This window comes from Nematolebias whitei, chromosome 10 (assembly GCF_014905685.2).
Source record: "Nematolebias whitei isolate Nwh7 chromosome 10, NemWhi1, whole genome shotgun sequence".
Lineage (NCBI taxonomy): Eukaryota > Metazoa > Chordata > Actinopteri > Cyprinodontiformes > Rivulidae > Nematolebias > Nematolebias whitei.
The window spans coordinates 25,955,939-25,971,241 of record NC_056507.1 but is presented as its reverse complement, the minus strand read 5'-3'; the positions used below and the strand labels follow the sequence as shown (position 1 = coordinate 25,971,241).

At 38.5% G+C, this 15,303-nt stretch overlaps 1 protein-coding gene across 1 annotated transcript; it reads right to left on the bottom strand.

Annotated features, from left to right (window-relative positions):
• Nucleotides 1-6,877: 6,877 nt before the first annotated feature.
• On the bottom strand, nt 6,878-9,723 carry lysmd4 (LysM, putative peptidoglycan-binding, domain containing 4). The gene is made up of 3 exons (XM_037682880.1): nt 9,658-9,723; nt 7,543-7,805; nt 6,878-7,451 (listed from the first exon to the last, which is right to left on the bottom strand). The coding sequence occupies exons 2-3, from the start codon at nt 7,789-7,791 to the stop codon at nt 6,930-6,932; spliced, it is 771 nt and encodes a 256-aa protein (XP_037538808.1). The 5' UTR covers nt 7,792-7,805; nt 9,658-9,723; the 3' UTR covers nt 6,878-6,929.
• Nucleotides 9,724-15,303: the final 5,580 nt, after the last annotated feature.

Sequence of the window (15,303 nt, the reverse complement as noted above, 5' to 3'; positions counted from 1 at the left end):
CCAAATCTGTGAGACTGAGATTTCTTCTTGCAAAAACCTCTAAATGCAAACTCATGGTTACCATGTAACCATTTTCATGGCTTGCATTTTTTTCCCCTGACTCAAAGTTATTTTTTTTTTTGCACATAAATGCAAATAATCATAAAAATAATGCTTTAAAAAACACTTTTTTTTTTATTTATTTGGCTTGTCCACACATCTTGAACTCTGCCTCCCTTTATACCCATCCAGGCACATTAGCGCCTGTGTTGAGCAACAATGCACACATTCACATCCCACAGACAGCAAATTGCTTCTCTCATTCCCCACCACGCCCTGCTTTCGTTCTCAGCCACCTGCAAAACAAACTGTGCTGGAAACTTCACTACAAATTACCCTGTGTCTGCCAAATCCCCCCTGGGAGCACTGGAAATCAAAACCCTGACTCTCCCTGCCCCCACAGAGGCAGTTTCTCTCTATCTCTCTCTCACTCACACACACTCTCACACACACATGTGCGGGTGCATTTTTGTTTCAGGTTACCTTGTAGGGACCAATTTTACAAAAAATCATGTATTGTGGAAACCAGCTGGTCTTTATGGGGGCCAATGTCATGTCCCCATAAGAAGAAGTCTCGTTGGGGGGGTTAGGTTTAGGACTAAGGTATGAATTGTGGATGGGTTAGGTTAGGCATGTACTAATAATGGTTAGGTTTAGGGTAAGGGTCAGGGTTAGGCTATAGAAAATGAATGGAAGTCAATGCAAAGTCCCCAAAAAGTATGTTTAACACACACACTTTCTTCTTTCAGTAAATTTTGTTTTTTAGTGAGCTCTAATTTTGTACAAGACAAGATCAAAACAAGTATTTATTCTGTTTGAAAGCTGGTATTTAATGAAAAATGTCTTGAAGAGATACATTTTCTGACAGCAGCATGGTTACGAACACACGCCTCTGTGGAGTTCCAGTCAACGTGACACTGTGAAACCAAAGCCCCCGTTCCTGCTAAGAAAGAATGAAAAACTGAGAGCTGTTTTCCTTCATGGGAGAATCAAAAGGAAGGCACATACTTCAGTGGTGAACAAGGATCCACGGCACAGCAGAGTGGACATTGTTAGAGCCGCAGTGCCTCCTGGTGGAGGCCCTGCATGACGTCAAACAGGCAGGAATGTCAAAGAGAGGAGGAGAGACGGGTGTTGAAAGCTCCTTGGAAAAAGGATTAGGAGTGTTTATGTTGGCCAAGTGGCCCACTGCCAGCTGCTCAAGTGTGCAAACTTCTTAAAGCTGCAGAGCTTCAAGTCAGCCATGAGTCTTTTCACTCTACTTACCCTCCTCCTGGACTGTATGGATGGTGGTGCTTTGTTAAAGAGGAAGGCACCCTTCACTTCAAGCCACACCTTTGTAAGAAATACAATAAAAATGCTGGATTCAAGACCAGCCCCTGTCCCCTGCAAACCCACCCAGGCTCAGAGTGTGCGCTTTGATACGTTCATTTATATTCTCCCCATAAACACACGAGCACGAACCCAGCGTATAGAAACATAAATCAAGAGCAGAATAAGGCTCAGGCTGGCAGCGAGCCACAGCCCTGTGGCCTGGAGCTGGATCAGAGCGAGCTGACGTTATGAAACCGAGGGTCTGAGGTCAAGGAATAATAAAAGGCAGAACAGCAAACTCAAACTTTTTGTTCTTGAGCTTTAGAGGCTTTATTTCTCCTCCTCAACTCGCTGGCTGTAGTTGGAAGCTGTGGATGAACACAAGTATTAATGAGTTAAGAAATGTGGGGACTTCTTGTTTTTAAGCTCCTATCAGTTTCTTTAATGGAGCATCACAACACTTGGACCAGACTGAGTGTTTTTGTCTTCACTGTTTTTTGCTGTTTCAATGAAGAGGGAAGTCGAACATAATGGACTAGGTTCCTCAGATCATATCCAGATATCAGCTTGTGTTTTCGAACAGTTGCTTATGAGGAATAATAACTCAAGTCATGAATTTATTTTTTTTTTTGAAAGTTTGTGATGTCATTTTTTTTTTTTAATTCTCAAGCTTTGGTCATTTTGTGGGTTGGGAACTGAAATGTTTGTTGTAAATTATACACTTTTTAAATTTAGTAAATACATTTTCTTTTCAATAGTTTACACACAAATACTGGTACTTGAAACACGATGGTCACAACATGTAACTCATGCACCAACTCACTGAACCAATTATGCTAAACTGCAAACACAGTTCCTGCTTTACAGTCAAAGTGCATCTAAAACAAACTTTTTCAAAACACTACACACAATTTTCTGCATTTTGCACAATTGTCATGAAGGCACTGTTATTCAAAATTCTAAAAGTAAATGTCCTACTATGCACACTGACTCATCACATGGACAAACACATGTCACACAGTTTTACTATTAACTCTCAGAGTTTTAGCACAAAAGGGCATCAAACAGGTAAGCTCTTCTCTTTTGGAACAATGGACGCCAACGTTGAAAACAGAGGCAGAGCCGGAGGAGTGAGAGTAAGAGGAGGAGGAGTGAGAGTAAGAGGAGGAGGAGTGAGAGTAAGAGGAGGAGGACGAGGAAGGCCAAGGAACATAGGCTCTGAGATCCGATCCACTTTGCCTCCCTCATCGTTAGACCATGGTCAACCAAAGAGTGCAGCTAGGTTTGAGCAGGTACACTGTAGCATCCATCATGCGGACTTTCCAAAATGAGAATAGGTAAGAAATCTACTCTCTCTAGAAAACTGCAGTACCACATATCAATGCAGTACTCAGTGAGTACAGTACTGTCCTTCAGGACTGTAAAAATTTAGGTTTCAAGTATTTGAGAAAGGTATTCCTAGTCTGTATTTCCTACACAGTATTTACAGTATTTAACTTTTTCTGTTGCAGAAGTGAAAGATTATTAATACAAGGTGGACGGGAACATCTTCTGTCTCCTGAACAGGAAACTGAAATCATGAACACGGTCCTAGAACATAACACTGTAACATTACAGGGTGAAATCATGAACACGGTCCTAGAACATAACACTAACATTACAGGGTAAGCTTATTAACGCTGGATCGAGTCTTGCGCTGAAATCTGAGGATGATGCATATTTTTCATTATTTTACAGTAACTGTATGAATGCTTCTGATGTTTTGTATGTAGACCACTGTATGTGCAACTTTGTGTTGATTGGGATGTACAATATAGTTCACTGTGTTCAGTTTTTTTTTTATTTTTTTGTGAGACTAAAGAAACTGTTACTGTATTGTGTGTTTTGAGTATAAAAACAATTTTGTTCAATATTTCAAAACACACTGATATATGTACTGCCAGTAGTAATACTGAATAAAACCGACTTTAGTCATTATGATGACTGGAGTCGAGTGTTTTACATTGAGCACATCAGTGTTTAACTGGTTCTTATAAATGTTTATTCATATAATGTTTTGTGTCATCTGAGAACAAAATACCATTTTGAGAAGAGATATTGTTTTGAATGTAAAGTTTCATTTTGAAGGAGAATTGAGACGTTTTGCCCATTGTGTGTTTTTTGACTTGTGTGTAGTATGAGGCATGCTTTCAGAAAGTGTGTAAACAATTGAGAAAAAACTATAGTTTTTCAGATGATGTTCAGTCAGGTCAACTGGACAGTCTTTCTTTTTCCTTTTTTGCTGAGACGTTTCATCCTTCATCCAAAGGACTTCTTCAATCTGAGGAGCCACAAAAAAAAAAAAAGAGTCCCACAAGCAGCACTCTCCCATAGTAGAAAAAAAAATGCTGATGATAAGATGGCCTGAGGCCCACGTCGACTCCTCTGAGGCAGCCAAAGTGGTTCAAAACACCAAAGTCCATGTTCAGTAATGGAGATAAAAATCCAACAATGTTCAGTCAGGTCATCTGGACGTTTTTTTTTTTTTTTTGGAGACGTTTTGTCCTTCATCCAAAGAACTTCTTCAATCCAAGGAGCCCCAAGCAAACCGTTTTGGCATGGCTGCCTCAGAAGAGTTGATGGGGAAGAGGGGCCCCAGAGGCCATCTTAGCACCAGCAAACTGTTTTGTTTCCACTATGGGAGTGTGCTGCTTGTGGGACTCAGTTTGTTTGTGGCTCATCAGATTGAAGAAGTCCTTTGGATGAAGGATGAAATGTCTCAGCAAAAAAAAAAAAAAAAAGTCTAGATGACCTGACTGACCATTGTTGGATTTTTACTTGGATTATAGATCGTGAACTTTGATGTAATTTATCGGGTTTAAGTTGAATTTTATCTTCCTAAAGCATCAACTTGTAGACGTGACTTGCAGCCTTCTAAGATTCAAGTTTAAAAAATGCAGACGATGCAGAATAAAACCGCTTTTGAAGGTGAAATCCAGCACATTTGTTATTTTGGGCTCTTGCTCTTTGTGGATTTCTGGAAAGAAAAGATTTTATCTACCTTTCTGCAGCCGTTTTGCTCATGCACAAGTCCTAATGACAAACTTTAATCATGAATATAGACTAAACATTCAAATCTGTTTTGAGAGCTAAAGTAAAACTCATTTAACACAGTAGTAGATCCATCTCGATGCTTGGGTAGAAAACAAGATTAAACAACTAAAAGTATAATAAATCTGCTCCAAGGCTTAAATTCACGACAACTTTAGACCAGATTGAGCTGCTAGCTTGTGATCAGATCAGCCAGGAAGCATGTCAGTACCAGGACTCAGTCGGGCCTTTTGATACTCTGAGAAATTTATCTTTTTAACTCTCATAAGGATGATCTGCACAGAGAAACTGAGAAAAGTGCTTAAAAAAGCCCCTTCTATTTTTGGATGGAAGCTTTTATGAATACAACTCTACAAAAGACTCATCTCTGCTATAATAAAACTAATAAAGCTCCTTCAGTAATTTGAGGAAACGCTGACAATCAGTAACTTTAAATCACATGAGCCGTCTTCTGCTGATATCAGTTAACTTCGCCTCAACATTTAACTGTCTTAGACTTATCTAAAAGTGATAACTGGCTTGTGATCAGAAAAGCGGTCTGGTAGCCTCATCAGTCCTTGTGTTAAAAAAAAAAGAAGCAAAATAAAGGATGAAAATTGATTATGTTGCAAAAACACATGTATTCATCTGTAAATCAGGGATCTGAGTTCTTTTAGCAACAGTCCTGACACCACTGATGTATTTTGAGAAGTGCTTCCTCACTCTGCTCTTTTCTCCAGTCACCTACCTGGTCAATCATGGCTGATTATTTCTGAAGGCATCGTTTCTTGTCCACCCTGCACCAACAGCAGAGGTGGGACACACGACACTGAAGAAGGCTGGTTGAGCTGCTCCACAGACTCTGCTCATTTAAAAAAGAGGGAGCATGTCTGCAGAGGTTCATCAGAACACGTCACTTTTTGCCAAGTGGATTGCATCCAATCACATAATGTAGAATTACGAAGGTCTTATACTAAATTTGTCCAAACTTCTGAACAGTCTGGACTTAATTTTAGGTTTGATAAAGTTTTGAGAACATCGTTTGTAGGTTTATAAAAGAAAAAAGCTGAGTTCACGCTGCTTGTTATCTGTGGGACTGCTAAGATATTGTAGAAACTGTGGAATGGACCAGGCGGCAGGTTGTTTGTTGCAGCACTGCTGTGTAAAAAGTTCATAACACCTCAGCCAACATGGTGGACATTTCCTGGTTTAGATTCAAATACCTTTTTACAAAAGTAAAAATATATACATCTTAATGTAAATGGTCTTGATACAACTTGTAACTCAGGTGTTTTCATACAGACTTGGTTCAACACAGCCACACCATATATTTATAAAATGTTATCCTACCTGAACACCAACTTGATGGTGGACTTCAGCTTGTGGAAACAACAAATATCAACTTTTAACTCGTTAAACTACCCAACATTTGACCTCATTTAGTAAACTTATTTGCAAAACCCAAAGGATGTCAGAACTTCCACAGCAGCTGCTCAGTGCTGTCATCTTCTGGTACAGGGAGGTACTGCGACTGCAGGAAATATCTGAGTTAGAACACATTAGTCCTGAAACAAGAACAATCAGATGCAGATTTGTCTTCAGTACTGTGCAGTCTTATCCCGTGGTACTGTGTATTTTAGTGTTTGTGAAAAACGTGCATAAACAAAGTGTTTGTATCAAAAGACAACACTTACAGCTCCATTTATTATAGAACATGCTGAAAAATTTTCACACGAGTCAAGTTTCTCTACAAACGTACGTCCTAGAAAAGGTAACAAAATCATTTTCTTCAGTACCTTTAAAATACTTCCGAGTTTAAAAACTATGAACCGTCAGCACCCCGTTGACGCTGGACTCATGTCTGATTGTGCAAACTAAAACTGGACCAAAAAAGGTTTCAGGCACTTCAGATGGCACACAGTTCAGATTAATTAGATGTAAATACAGTTTGAAATGGATCATCTAATTTTACAGATGGATCAACATATATATTTAAAAAAACAACATATTGCACAACTTTGTTACAGTAAACACTGTTGGCACAGACGCCTGGTAGCATCTAAACAAAGAACAAGCACACAAATAGAAATATGTTCAACAGTTTAACCTCGTATATTTAAGGTAACCAAATAAAGCATCGCCCTTTTATTTGTTCACAAAAAAAAAATAACATCTTTAAAATGAGTAAGACAAACAATTCCCCTGATGTAATCCAGTAATGAAACATTTACTGAAATTGTATTTCCACGAGCTGCTGGTGTCAAACTGAGACTAGATAAACGCATTAATGCTTCTGCCTCGAGCTTCGCAGGTGCGATTTGAAATTGAGGATAAAAATTCCCAGCTGGTGGTAAGACAACTCGTCCGGAGTCAAAGTACTGAGATATGACGAGGCTTCACTAAGATTGTCATTTACTACCAAGAACACATGAATCCTGAAAGCTGTTTCTGCCCGTCTGTGACCTGCTTCCACCTGGACTCTGAAAACGCTCGGGTCATAACAAACTTCAGCTCTCTGACCTCGGTGCATTTGAGGGGATTGATGAAGATGGTTCATTAGCATCTGTTGGTGAAACTACTACTCCGTTATCTTTAGTTTTGAAATAAATTATATAAAATATGGGCAAGACAATACCTATCAGGAGCATAGCAACTACAGCGTTCCACCACTGGATCCCCCAGTCGGCTCCGTTCCCTTTTGGACGCCGCTGTCGGAAACCAAACCCTTGAGGTTTCTCAGAGTTCTTCAGGAAAGCCTCATCGTGTTCAGATGTCAGAATCAGTTTGTCGATCTCACTATCCACCTCCATGAGAAAGTCTGTGACCTCCTGCAGGTGTGGCTGACCTCGAGCTCGGTCGTGAGGCCTCCCAGGTGACGGAGGTGAACAAGGCTCGTCCTCTGGAGGGTGATGCAGGTCTGAGAACGTTTCTCTCAATAAACTGTGCTTCTGAACTGGGATTTTGATATATTTGAGTGCAAAAAGATCTTGATCCTGTATGAGGTTGTTTATCTGCTTTAAATCAGCCACCTGTGGACAGAAACAGGATTTGTTGCATGATAATTACAAAGAAAAGCTTTAGTTTTACATATATATATATATATATACATATATATTTTACCTTACAGCCATATTGTAGTGCAAGCTTGTTGAGATTATCACCATCTAAAACCTTGCGCTCGAGCAGCTGGACATTCCTCAGTTTGTCTTGATTCATCTGCCTCGTCTCCAAAACACTGAGATCCTCGTCGTCCGAGGACAGAGCTAACTCGTTGGGTCTCCTCCGGAACATGTACACCTGGCCGTCTGCGCTGGCGTGAACATCGACAGGGGCCTGGAAAGCCTGTGGACCATGCTCCCCCCGCCACATGACGACACACCAACCTGTAAATATATTTCTCAGCTGTATCAATACAAAGTAGCTAAAACTTATTTTCCCGCACTTTTAAATATTACCTAATGCGTTTGAGTTCACTCTGATGGAACAAACAATATACATAAGACATGACTTTCATTTCAACAGAGATCCAAACGGTGTGCAGACAGAAGCAGCTCGAGTACCTGTCGATACATAATGCAAAGCTAAAGGCAGCACACACATCCTGTACAAATATAATATACCTTTTCCTACATATATTTAGAACAAATATAAATTAATGGGTCAAGAAAAATCATCTAGTTTAAAAATAAACACACCATTAGTTAATTTTTTTCTTGTTCCTCATATTAACAGCCTTTTCATTTATTTCTTCTTGGATATAAAACTGATCACAATCGAGTAAAAACAATAAAAATAATCACATGCTACTAATTAACACAGCTAAAAATATATAAAAAATACACACGAAAAGTACAATTAAGCAGACTCTGTTGCTCTGATGTAAAACAATTCAAGTCAGATGCACCTTGTCTACAAGTGTAGAATAGTTTGATGGGTCATATTTAGTGCTGCTCTTTCTATGTCAAAATACAAACGTGTTGAAAAAATTAAAACTTCCTGTGTAGTACTAAAGTTAGAGAAGTCTGCCTTAAAGGTTTTAAAAGCAAAAGTATGCTGGTGAAGATTCTCAGTCATCCAGGGCATGATAAATCCAAAAATAGGTGAAAGACAAAAACACCAGGACTTTATTTTGTAGCTGAAGACGTTTCTTTCTTAGTTCTGACTGAATTCTCAACCGAGAAAGCTCCTCGGATGAGAAGCGAAACGTCTTCAGCTACAAAATAAAGTCCTGGTGTTTTTGTCTTTCACCTTTTTGTTTGGATTAAAGCAAAGTAAGAAGTGATAAAGATCCAAGTCTGTCTCAGGTTGGTGGGCCTATTATAACATTTAAAAATGTTATCGGGCCAGAAAAAATGTTAATGAAGGCCAGATCTGGCCTGAGGGCCTTAAGTTTAACACACGCGCGTTAATACTTAAATGTCGTCATGTAACTACATTGTTTTAATACTACTTTCTTTTATTTATATGATCTTTTTTAACTATCTACTGTTGTCATTCCTTATTAAAATCAGGTCTCTCTTGTAAATGAGTCCCAGAGGCTCAGAGAGACTAACCTGTATAAATAAAGGTTGAATGGAATATGTGATTCATATCACATAATTAGGTGGGATTCAGATTAAAAATATGATTGACAGATATAAGTCTCACACCCTTGCATTCATAAAATAGCTCGATCAGACAATATTCGTTCAGTTGTTTACAAAAGGACTTGTTGTTGCTGTCATGCCAGCTGACATTGCAATAAGTTTAGTTTCTATGAAAGCTAAAGAGCACTAAACACTGACAGCACCATAACCACAACTTTTCTTACACATAACGCTCGTATTTCAATTTAAAGATTACATTTCTTTCTTATAAACTTAGGTCGCGCCACCTCCTGAAATTCAACCAGCTAGCCACAGTTACATCCAACTTTTCCTTTTACGAAACAACTTAACATTTAAAACAGATACACATTGAACTCCAAACTGTACAGCTCATGTCTTGTGATATATTAGGTACATAAAGCTGTCATAACACAGGTGAAGTCCTCTTTATTAATTTATTTATTGTTAAAGGGAAGCGATAGGAGCTCACACTGACCGAGCACTTGAACGCAGCATTAAAGTTCAGCTTTAGCTTTTTCTTGTCGTTCGGGAGCGTGTGCGGTTCAAACTGTTTTATTTCTGCTACAGCTGGTTAATTTGTTCAAGACCCACACACTGAAACTTACACTGAGGTGTTTCCTGTTATTACCTTATGCTTTGGCAACAGTAAAAGAAGCCACCGCCTTCCACAACCTGCTCTCCTCAGCTGGACCTTGTTAGCTTAATGCTACCGGCTGTTAGCTCACTTCTTCGTCGCGCGCTGGAAGAAGAAAATGCGCCACAGCGCCCCCTGCTGTTCAACAGGGCGACTGCACTTCACAAGATAAATCTCTGCTCCTGGAAAAATACATTCATATAAAGCTAAATATGAACAATAATGCTTATTCATTGTGTGCTACTTTATGGTGTGTAATGTGTGCTACGTTATTTCCTTAAATCTGTAATATTTGGACATTATTCCCCTTTCTCCTCCAACATTCAAAAAAATTTAATTAAACCGGTGTCTAAATTTAAACGAGACGCTCGGATCTGCGAGTTCAATTTCAGTTTGCATCGACGCCATGTTTGTTAATTCTTTATTATTAATTTTTTGTAATTTCCTTCATGAGATGAGCCATCAAATGTAACGGAATGTAACATGAAACACTTTTTTTAATTGTAAAGGTCTCCTTTATTTTTTAAATCAGGGGTGCCCAGACTTTTTCAGCATGATCTTCTTTTAAAATGACCAAGTCCAAGTGATCTACTATAAAAATACAAAATATATACTTATTTATAAACATATTAAGTATGCTTCATTTGTTTTACGTTCTTGTTTTTAGTATTTTACCTGGTTTTATATGGCACCTTGATTTATTGTTTTCTAACACTACTATTATTTTAATTGCATCTTACTGTAGTTTATTGTTGTCTGTGCTTTATATGTTGTCTAAAACAGCTTTCTCGTAAATGAATCCTCGTGACATAGTGAGACTAACCCGTATAAATAAAGCTTGAACAAATGGTGATTATATCATCATGTTCAGATCACATGCTAAAGTAAAATCAGCAACCATCACAAGTACATTACAAAAAGCTATTACAATTTTCTTCTTACACATATCTAAGCCACCACAATTTTAAGGTGGAGTCAAATTGATAAACTCTTAAAAGTGATAAATATTATCTCTTTAAAGTGTTATGGTCTAATTACTCCTGTCTGACAGAGATGCATTTCATCAAAGTCAGCGAAGCACTGGAATAGGCTTTTCTGCTCTTGTTCACCCACAACAACTTACTAAGACTTAGAATCTGTAAGTTTACAATCAGCATGGCTAATTCACCGATGAAAGAAACTCACAGCAAGCGATAAACTTTTAGTGTGCGCCACACAAACAGCAAGAAACTTTAAATAAACTATAGGAACACGTGTAAATTTCAGCAAAACAGGCGGTATAGATAAAACGCCTGAAAACATCAGCTCAGCTGAGATGTACACAGTGTTGGATATTGGTGATTATCTCACAAACTTAGAGAAAATGTGCAATTTCTAAAATAATTATTTTGTTATTTTCAACAAAAAAAAAGAAGCCAAAACATAATTCACAACTAGGCAATCACAAAAGTCCCCTCCTTCCCTCTGACTTTATTCATTGTTGATCTGCAGTTCTCTCATTTTCCACTAGGTGGGGGTGTTGTTCTTTCCAATGACTTTTCATCAAAACACGTTAATAAAAAGATTGTTTTACTTGAAAAGAACAAAACATAGATTTTATTTACTCTGTTGTCAATTAATATTGCTAACACGTGTTTGTTTGTTGCTTGTTGATCACCAAACAAACTTTGATTTTCAGATTAGATGACACTTTGTGGTTAACGTAGTGGACTTTGGTATTACATTTACATGCACTTCTATGCAGATTTTAATAACAGTCAGTTTTTAAACGGCCCATTCCAACATTGTAATAAAATATAGTTATAAAGGATTTGATATTGAGGATTATAATGTTCCGTTATGTTTACAGTTTACACATCTTTCCTTATAAAACTTCACATTAAACTTAACAAGTGATTATAAGATGTGGGCCATTTAAAAATTCATTCTTTTTTTTCAATAATGTTTGATCTTTTAGTAAATAAGTGACTGGATAGCTTTGTACTGGTCGCATTAAATACACCATGCTAATATTTTTTGCATTAGTCCCACATAAAAACTTCCAAGACGAGGCTCAGTTGATAAAGATGCAGCTACAAACAGCAGTTCTCACTGCAGCAAAATAATGATAAACAAGTTCTGTTTAACACTAAAATTATAAAAGCAGTTTGTTGATCAATTTTTTTTTTCTAAAAGGCCTCAAATGAAGTTAAATAAATAAAAAAATGTTTGTTCTGAACACGACAGACACATTTTATTTTCATACAAATGACTACAGATTACAAAAACCCAGGATTAAACAGAAAAGAAGCTTAAGTTTGTCAGCCTGACAGTGTTGTCTGTTTTCTTTTGTACACCGTTCTACATTATTTTAGAGTATGAAGTGGTATTTTGCTGAATGGTTTCCACTTCATGATCTTTAATACATCAGAGAAGTGGTTCCCTGCTGAGTTAGCCCAAAGGTTCACCTCCGATATTAAGACAAGCTCAACACACGCACCACGCCGCTCCACTCTCATACTGCTTTATGTGAAAGCTGATTACTTTTCTGCATTCAGCTCACAGAGGTGTCCCTCCTTGTTTGTCTTCAATAATGTAAACCCAAGATTCATATGTTCCATGTCATTTTTATATTTGACCATCTTATGGAGCTGGCTGTCTTTTTCTCCATCTCTGGGCAGCTTGAATTACACATTCCAGTGCTGCTGAGCACCGTGTGCTTCAACACTTTAAAAAAAAATTCTAAAGGTAATTAACTTAGAACTACACAAGGTGTGAGTTAATGGAGGTTAATTAGACCGAGACTTTGAAACGATAACTTTAAATATTGAAAACTTTATTAAAGCCATATAATTGCCCACAGAACATGATATTCAAACCCCTGTGGCTCATTCAGCTCCGTCACGAGATTTACAATCTCAAACACACGGTGCAAAAGAGTGACAGAAACTGTCTGGATTTGTGTTTAATACGGTCCTTAAACCATACGTATAGGCACTTTTCTTGGAAAAATAAGTGGATCAAACAAAACTGAACCAAATGATTAAAAAGTTGCATGACACGACTATCGGGCAAAAGTCCAGACAGTTCCTACAGAACTGGACTGAGGTGAGTTGATCAGAATGGCACGCTGTATTTTTTACAAGTACCTTAATTTTCATAAAGTTCAGTTATTTGGGACATAGTTGCCATTTTGCCATGATAGCGAAAGAAAAACACAAATTATAAAGAGAGTGGTGTGCTTGACTCAAATATCACTTACCGTATTTTCTGGCCTATAAGTCGCATCAGTCCAAAAATCAATCAGTCCGTACGTCCGTCCGTCTGTCCGTCTGTCCATCCATCCATCCATCCATCCATCCATCCATCCATCACCTTTTACCCGCTTCTTCCATTATGGGTCACGGGGGTCACCGGTGTCCATGTCCAGCAATCACTGTGTGATGGGCGGCGTACACCCTGGACAGGTCTCCAGTCCATCACAGAGAAACATGGAGACAAACGAGACAACCATTCACTCTATCACTAACACCTAGGGACAATTTAGAGTTACCAATCGGTCTAACATGCATGTTTTTGGTCTGTGGGAGGAAACCGGAGTACACGGAGAAAACTCACGCATGCACGGAGAGAACATGCAAACTCCACCCAGAAAGGCACCCAGACCGGGATTCGAACCAGGGACCTGCTCACTGAGAGGCAGCAGCTCTACCAGTTGCGCCACCGTGCTGCCCCAGTCCTAAAATGTCTAATAATTTGAAAAAAATAATAAATAAGTCGCTTCGCTATAGAAGTCACATCTATTATGTGTCACCACTGATGCGTCGTGTTTTACGCATCACCGCTGACAACCCGGAAATGTGGGCCGGTGTTGTGCCAAAAATCGATTAGCTGCCAGATGGCAGCCATGGGAGTGTGCATGGGAAGACTTTAACAATAATTTAACAAGATGAACACTTAAAAACAATTATTTGTTTGCTAGAAATTATAGCAAACTTTCAATATAACTTTTCCTTAATAAATGCTCTTTGATGGTCAAATCAGCTGCATTTCAAAAGCTGATTGCGGAAGCACACAGACGACTCACTGTGCATTTCTTCAAAATTTAACAAGATAAACACCTAAAAACAATTATTTGTTTGCTCGACTTTATAGTAAAAGTGTGTCTCAGTTGAACTTTTACTTAATCAATGCACTTCAATGGTCAAATTAGCTACGGGGCGGCGCAGCGAAATGAAGCTGATTTGACATTTGCTCCAGGCAAGCTGGACAAAGGTGGCAGTCTATGGCAAGTGGATTGTGTCATTAATAGCCACTTTTACCTATTACATGACCCAGTGGCATGACATACAACTCTAATGCCACCTAGTGGCTGAAAATGGTAGTGCTCAATATTTTCAGTGTCAGAATGAATGAGAACGATCATATCTCTGCCAAACATTGGTTTATAAATATGGGGAAAACATCTATAATAAGTCGCTTTGGCGTATAAGTCACAGGGTATGCAAATTAGGCAAAAATGTGTGATTATAAGCTGGAAAATACAGTATATGTTTGGACAAAAGCGGCAGCCAATATTCAGGAAAAGTTTTACAAGTAAACAAACAAAAATAAACAATATAAACAAACCTTAAAGCTAGATTGATCTAATCCAACGTGTAAAATTTCTTCCAGAATACTTGTCCTTGGTCTTCCTAAAAGTTTAACAGTAAATAAATGCATTATAACATGAAAGTGTGATTTAGAAGTTATGTTTCATCCATCCAACCATTGTTTTTTATTAAATGGTGTTTAGGTCACAAATCACAGGGCCACACTGAGATGAACAAGACAGACAACTGTCACGCTCCCATTCACACCAAACAACAATTCAGAGTTGCTAATTAAACTAACATGCATGTTTTTGGTCTGTGGGAGGGAGCTGAGTCCAGAAAAAGCCACGTGTGTTTGGGGAGAACACTCTAACTCCACTCGGAGAGGACCCAGGTGGGAGTTAAACCTGTCATTTTCTTGCTGCGAGGCGACAGTGCTAACCAGCTGTGTCTCCATGTGTTTCTGATGACCTGTCCAGGGTGTACCTCACCTTTCACCCAATGACTGCTGGAGACAGGCACCATGTGACCCTGAACACTAACAGCTGGGTGAAGACAATGGAAGGTTGTCGATGGAAGAAAATCACCGATGATCTGTTTTGTTTCTGAACTGAAGGTAAATCTTTACGGGTACAAAACGATGTACGTTAGAAAAGAAACCCTTCTAATCACAGTCAGACAAAAGGAAACTTAAAGAAAATGCATTTTCTATGAAAATGCAAAACACATACAGACAAATCCTGTTCGCTTCATCTCTGACTTTTTTAACAAACGCTGCATCAGTTTGTATTCTAGCTACAAGCAGGACTGTTTAAACAGGAAGGTAATAGCATTCATCCATATTTTAGTGTTTTCTTCTTACTCTTATCCTTTCAGGTGGAAACCAATCATGACCTGCAGCTGACTCCTTAAACAGGACAGAGTTATCAACTCAGTCTGTCTAATTCTGTATTTAAAACAAATCAGCCCCTTCATTAAAACATATTTTCATCAGTAATTGATAGCCATGTGTTACATTTTGCTGGTGCAAACTCTGCACTGGATTGAAGTGAAGCTCACTGCTGGCTCC

Excerpts from the sequence above, each read along its gene's own strand:
- lysmd4 (XM_037682880.1), bottom strand. The coding sequence starts at position 7,791 with ATGTGGCGGGGGGAGCATGGTCCACAGGCTTTCCAGGCCCCTGTCGAT. Across the intron at positions 7,452-7,542 it reads CACTACAATATGGCTGTAAG|GTGGCTGATTTAAAGCAGAT; the intron begins GTAAAATATATA and ends TTCTGTCCACAG.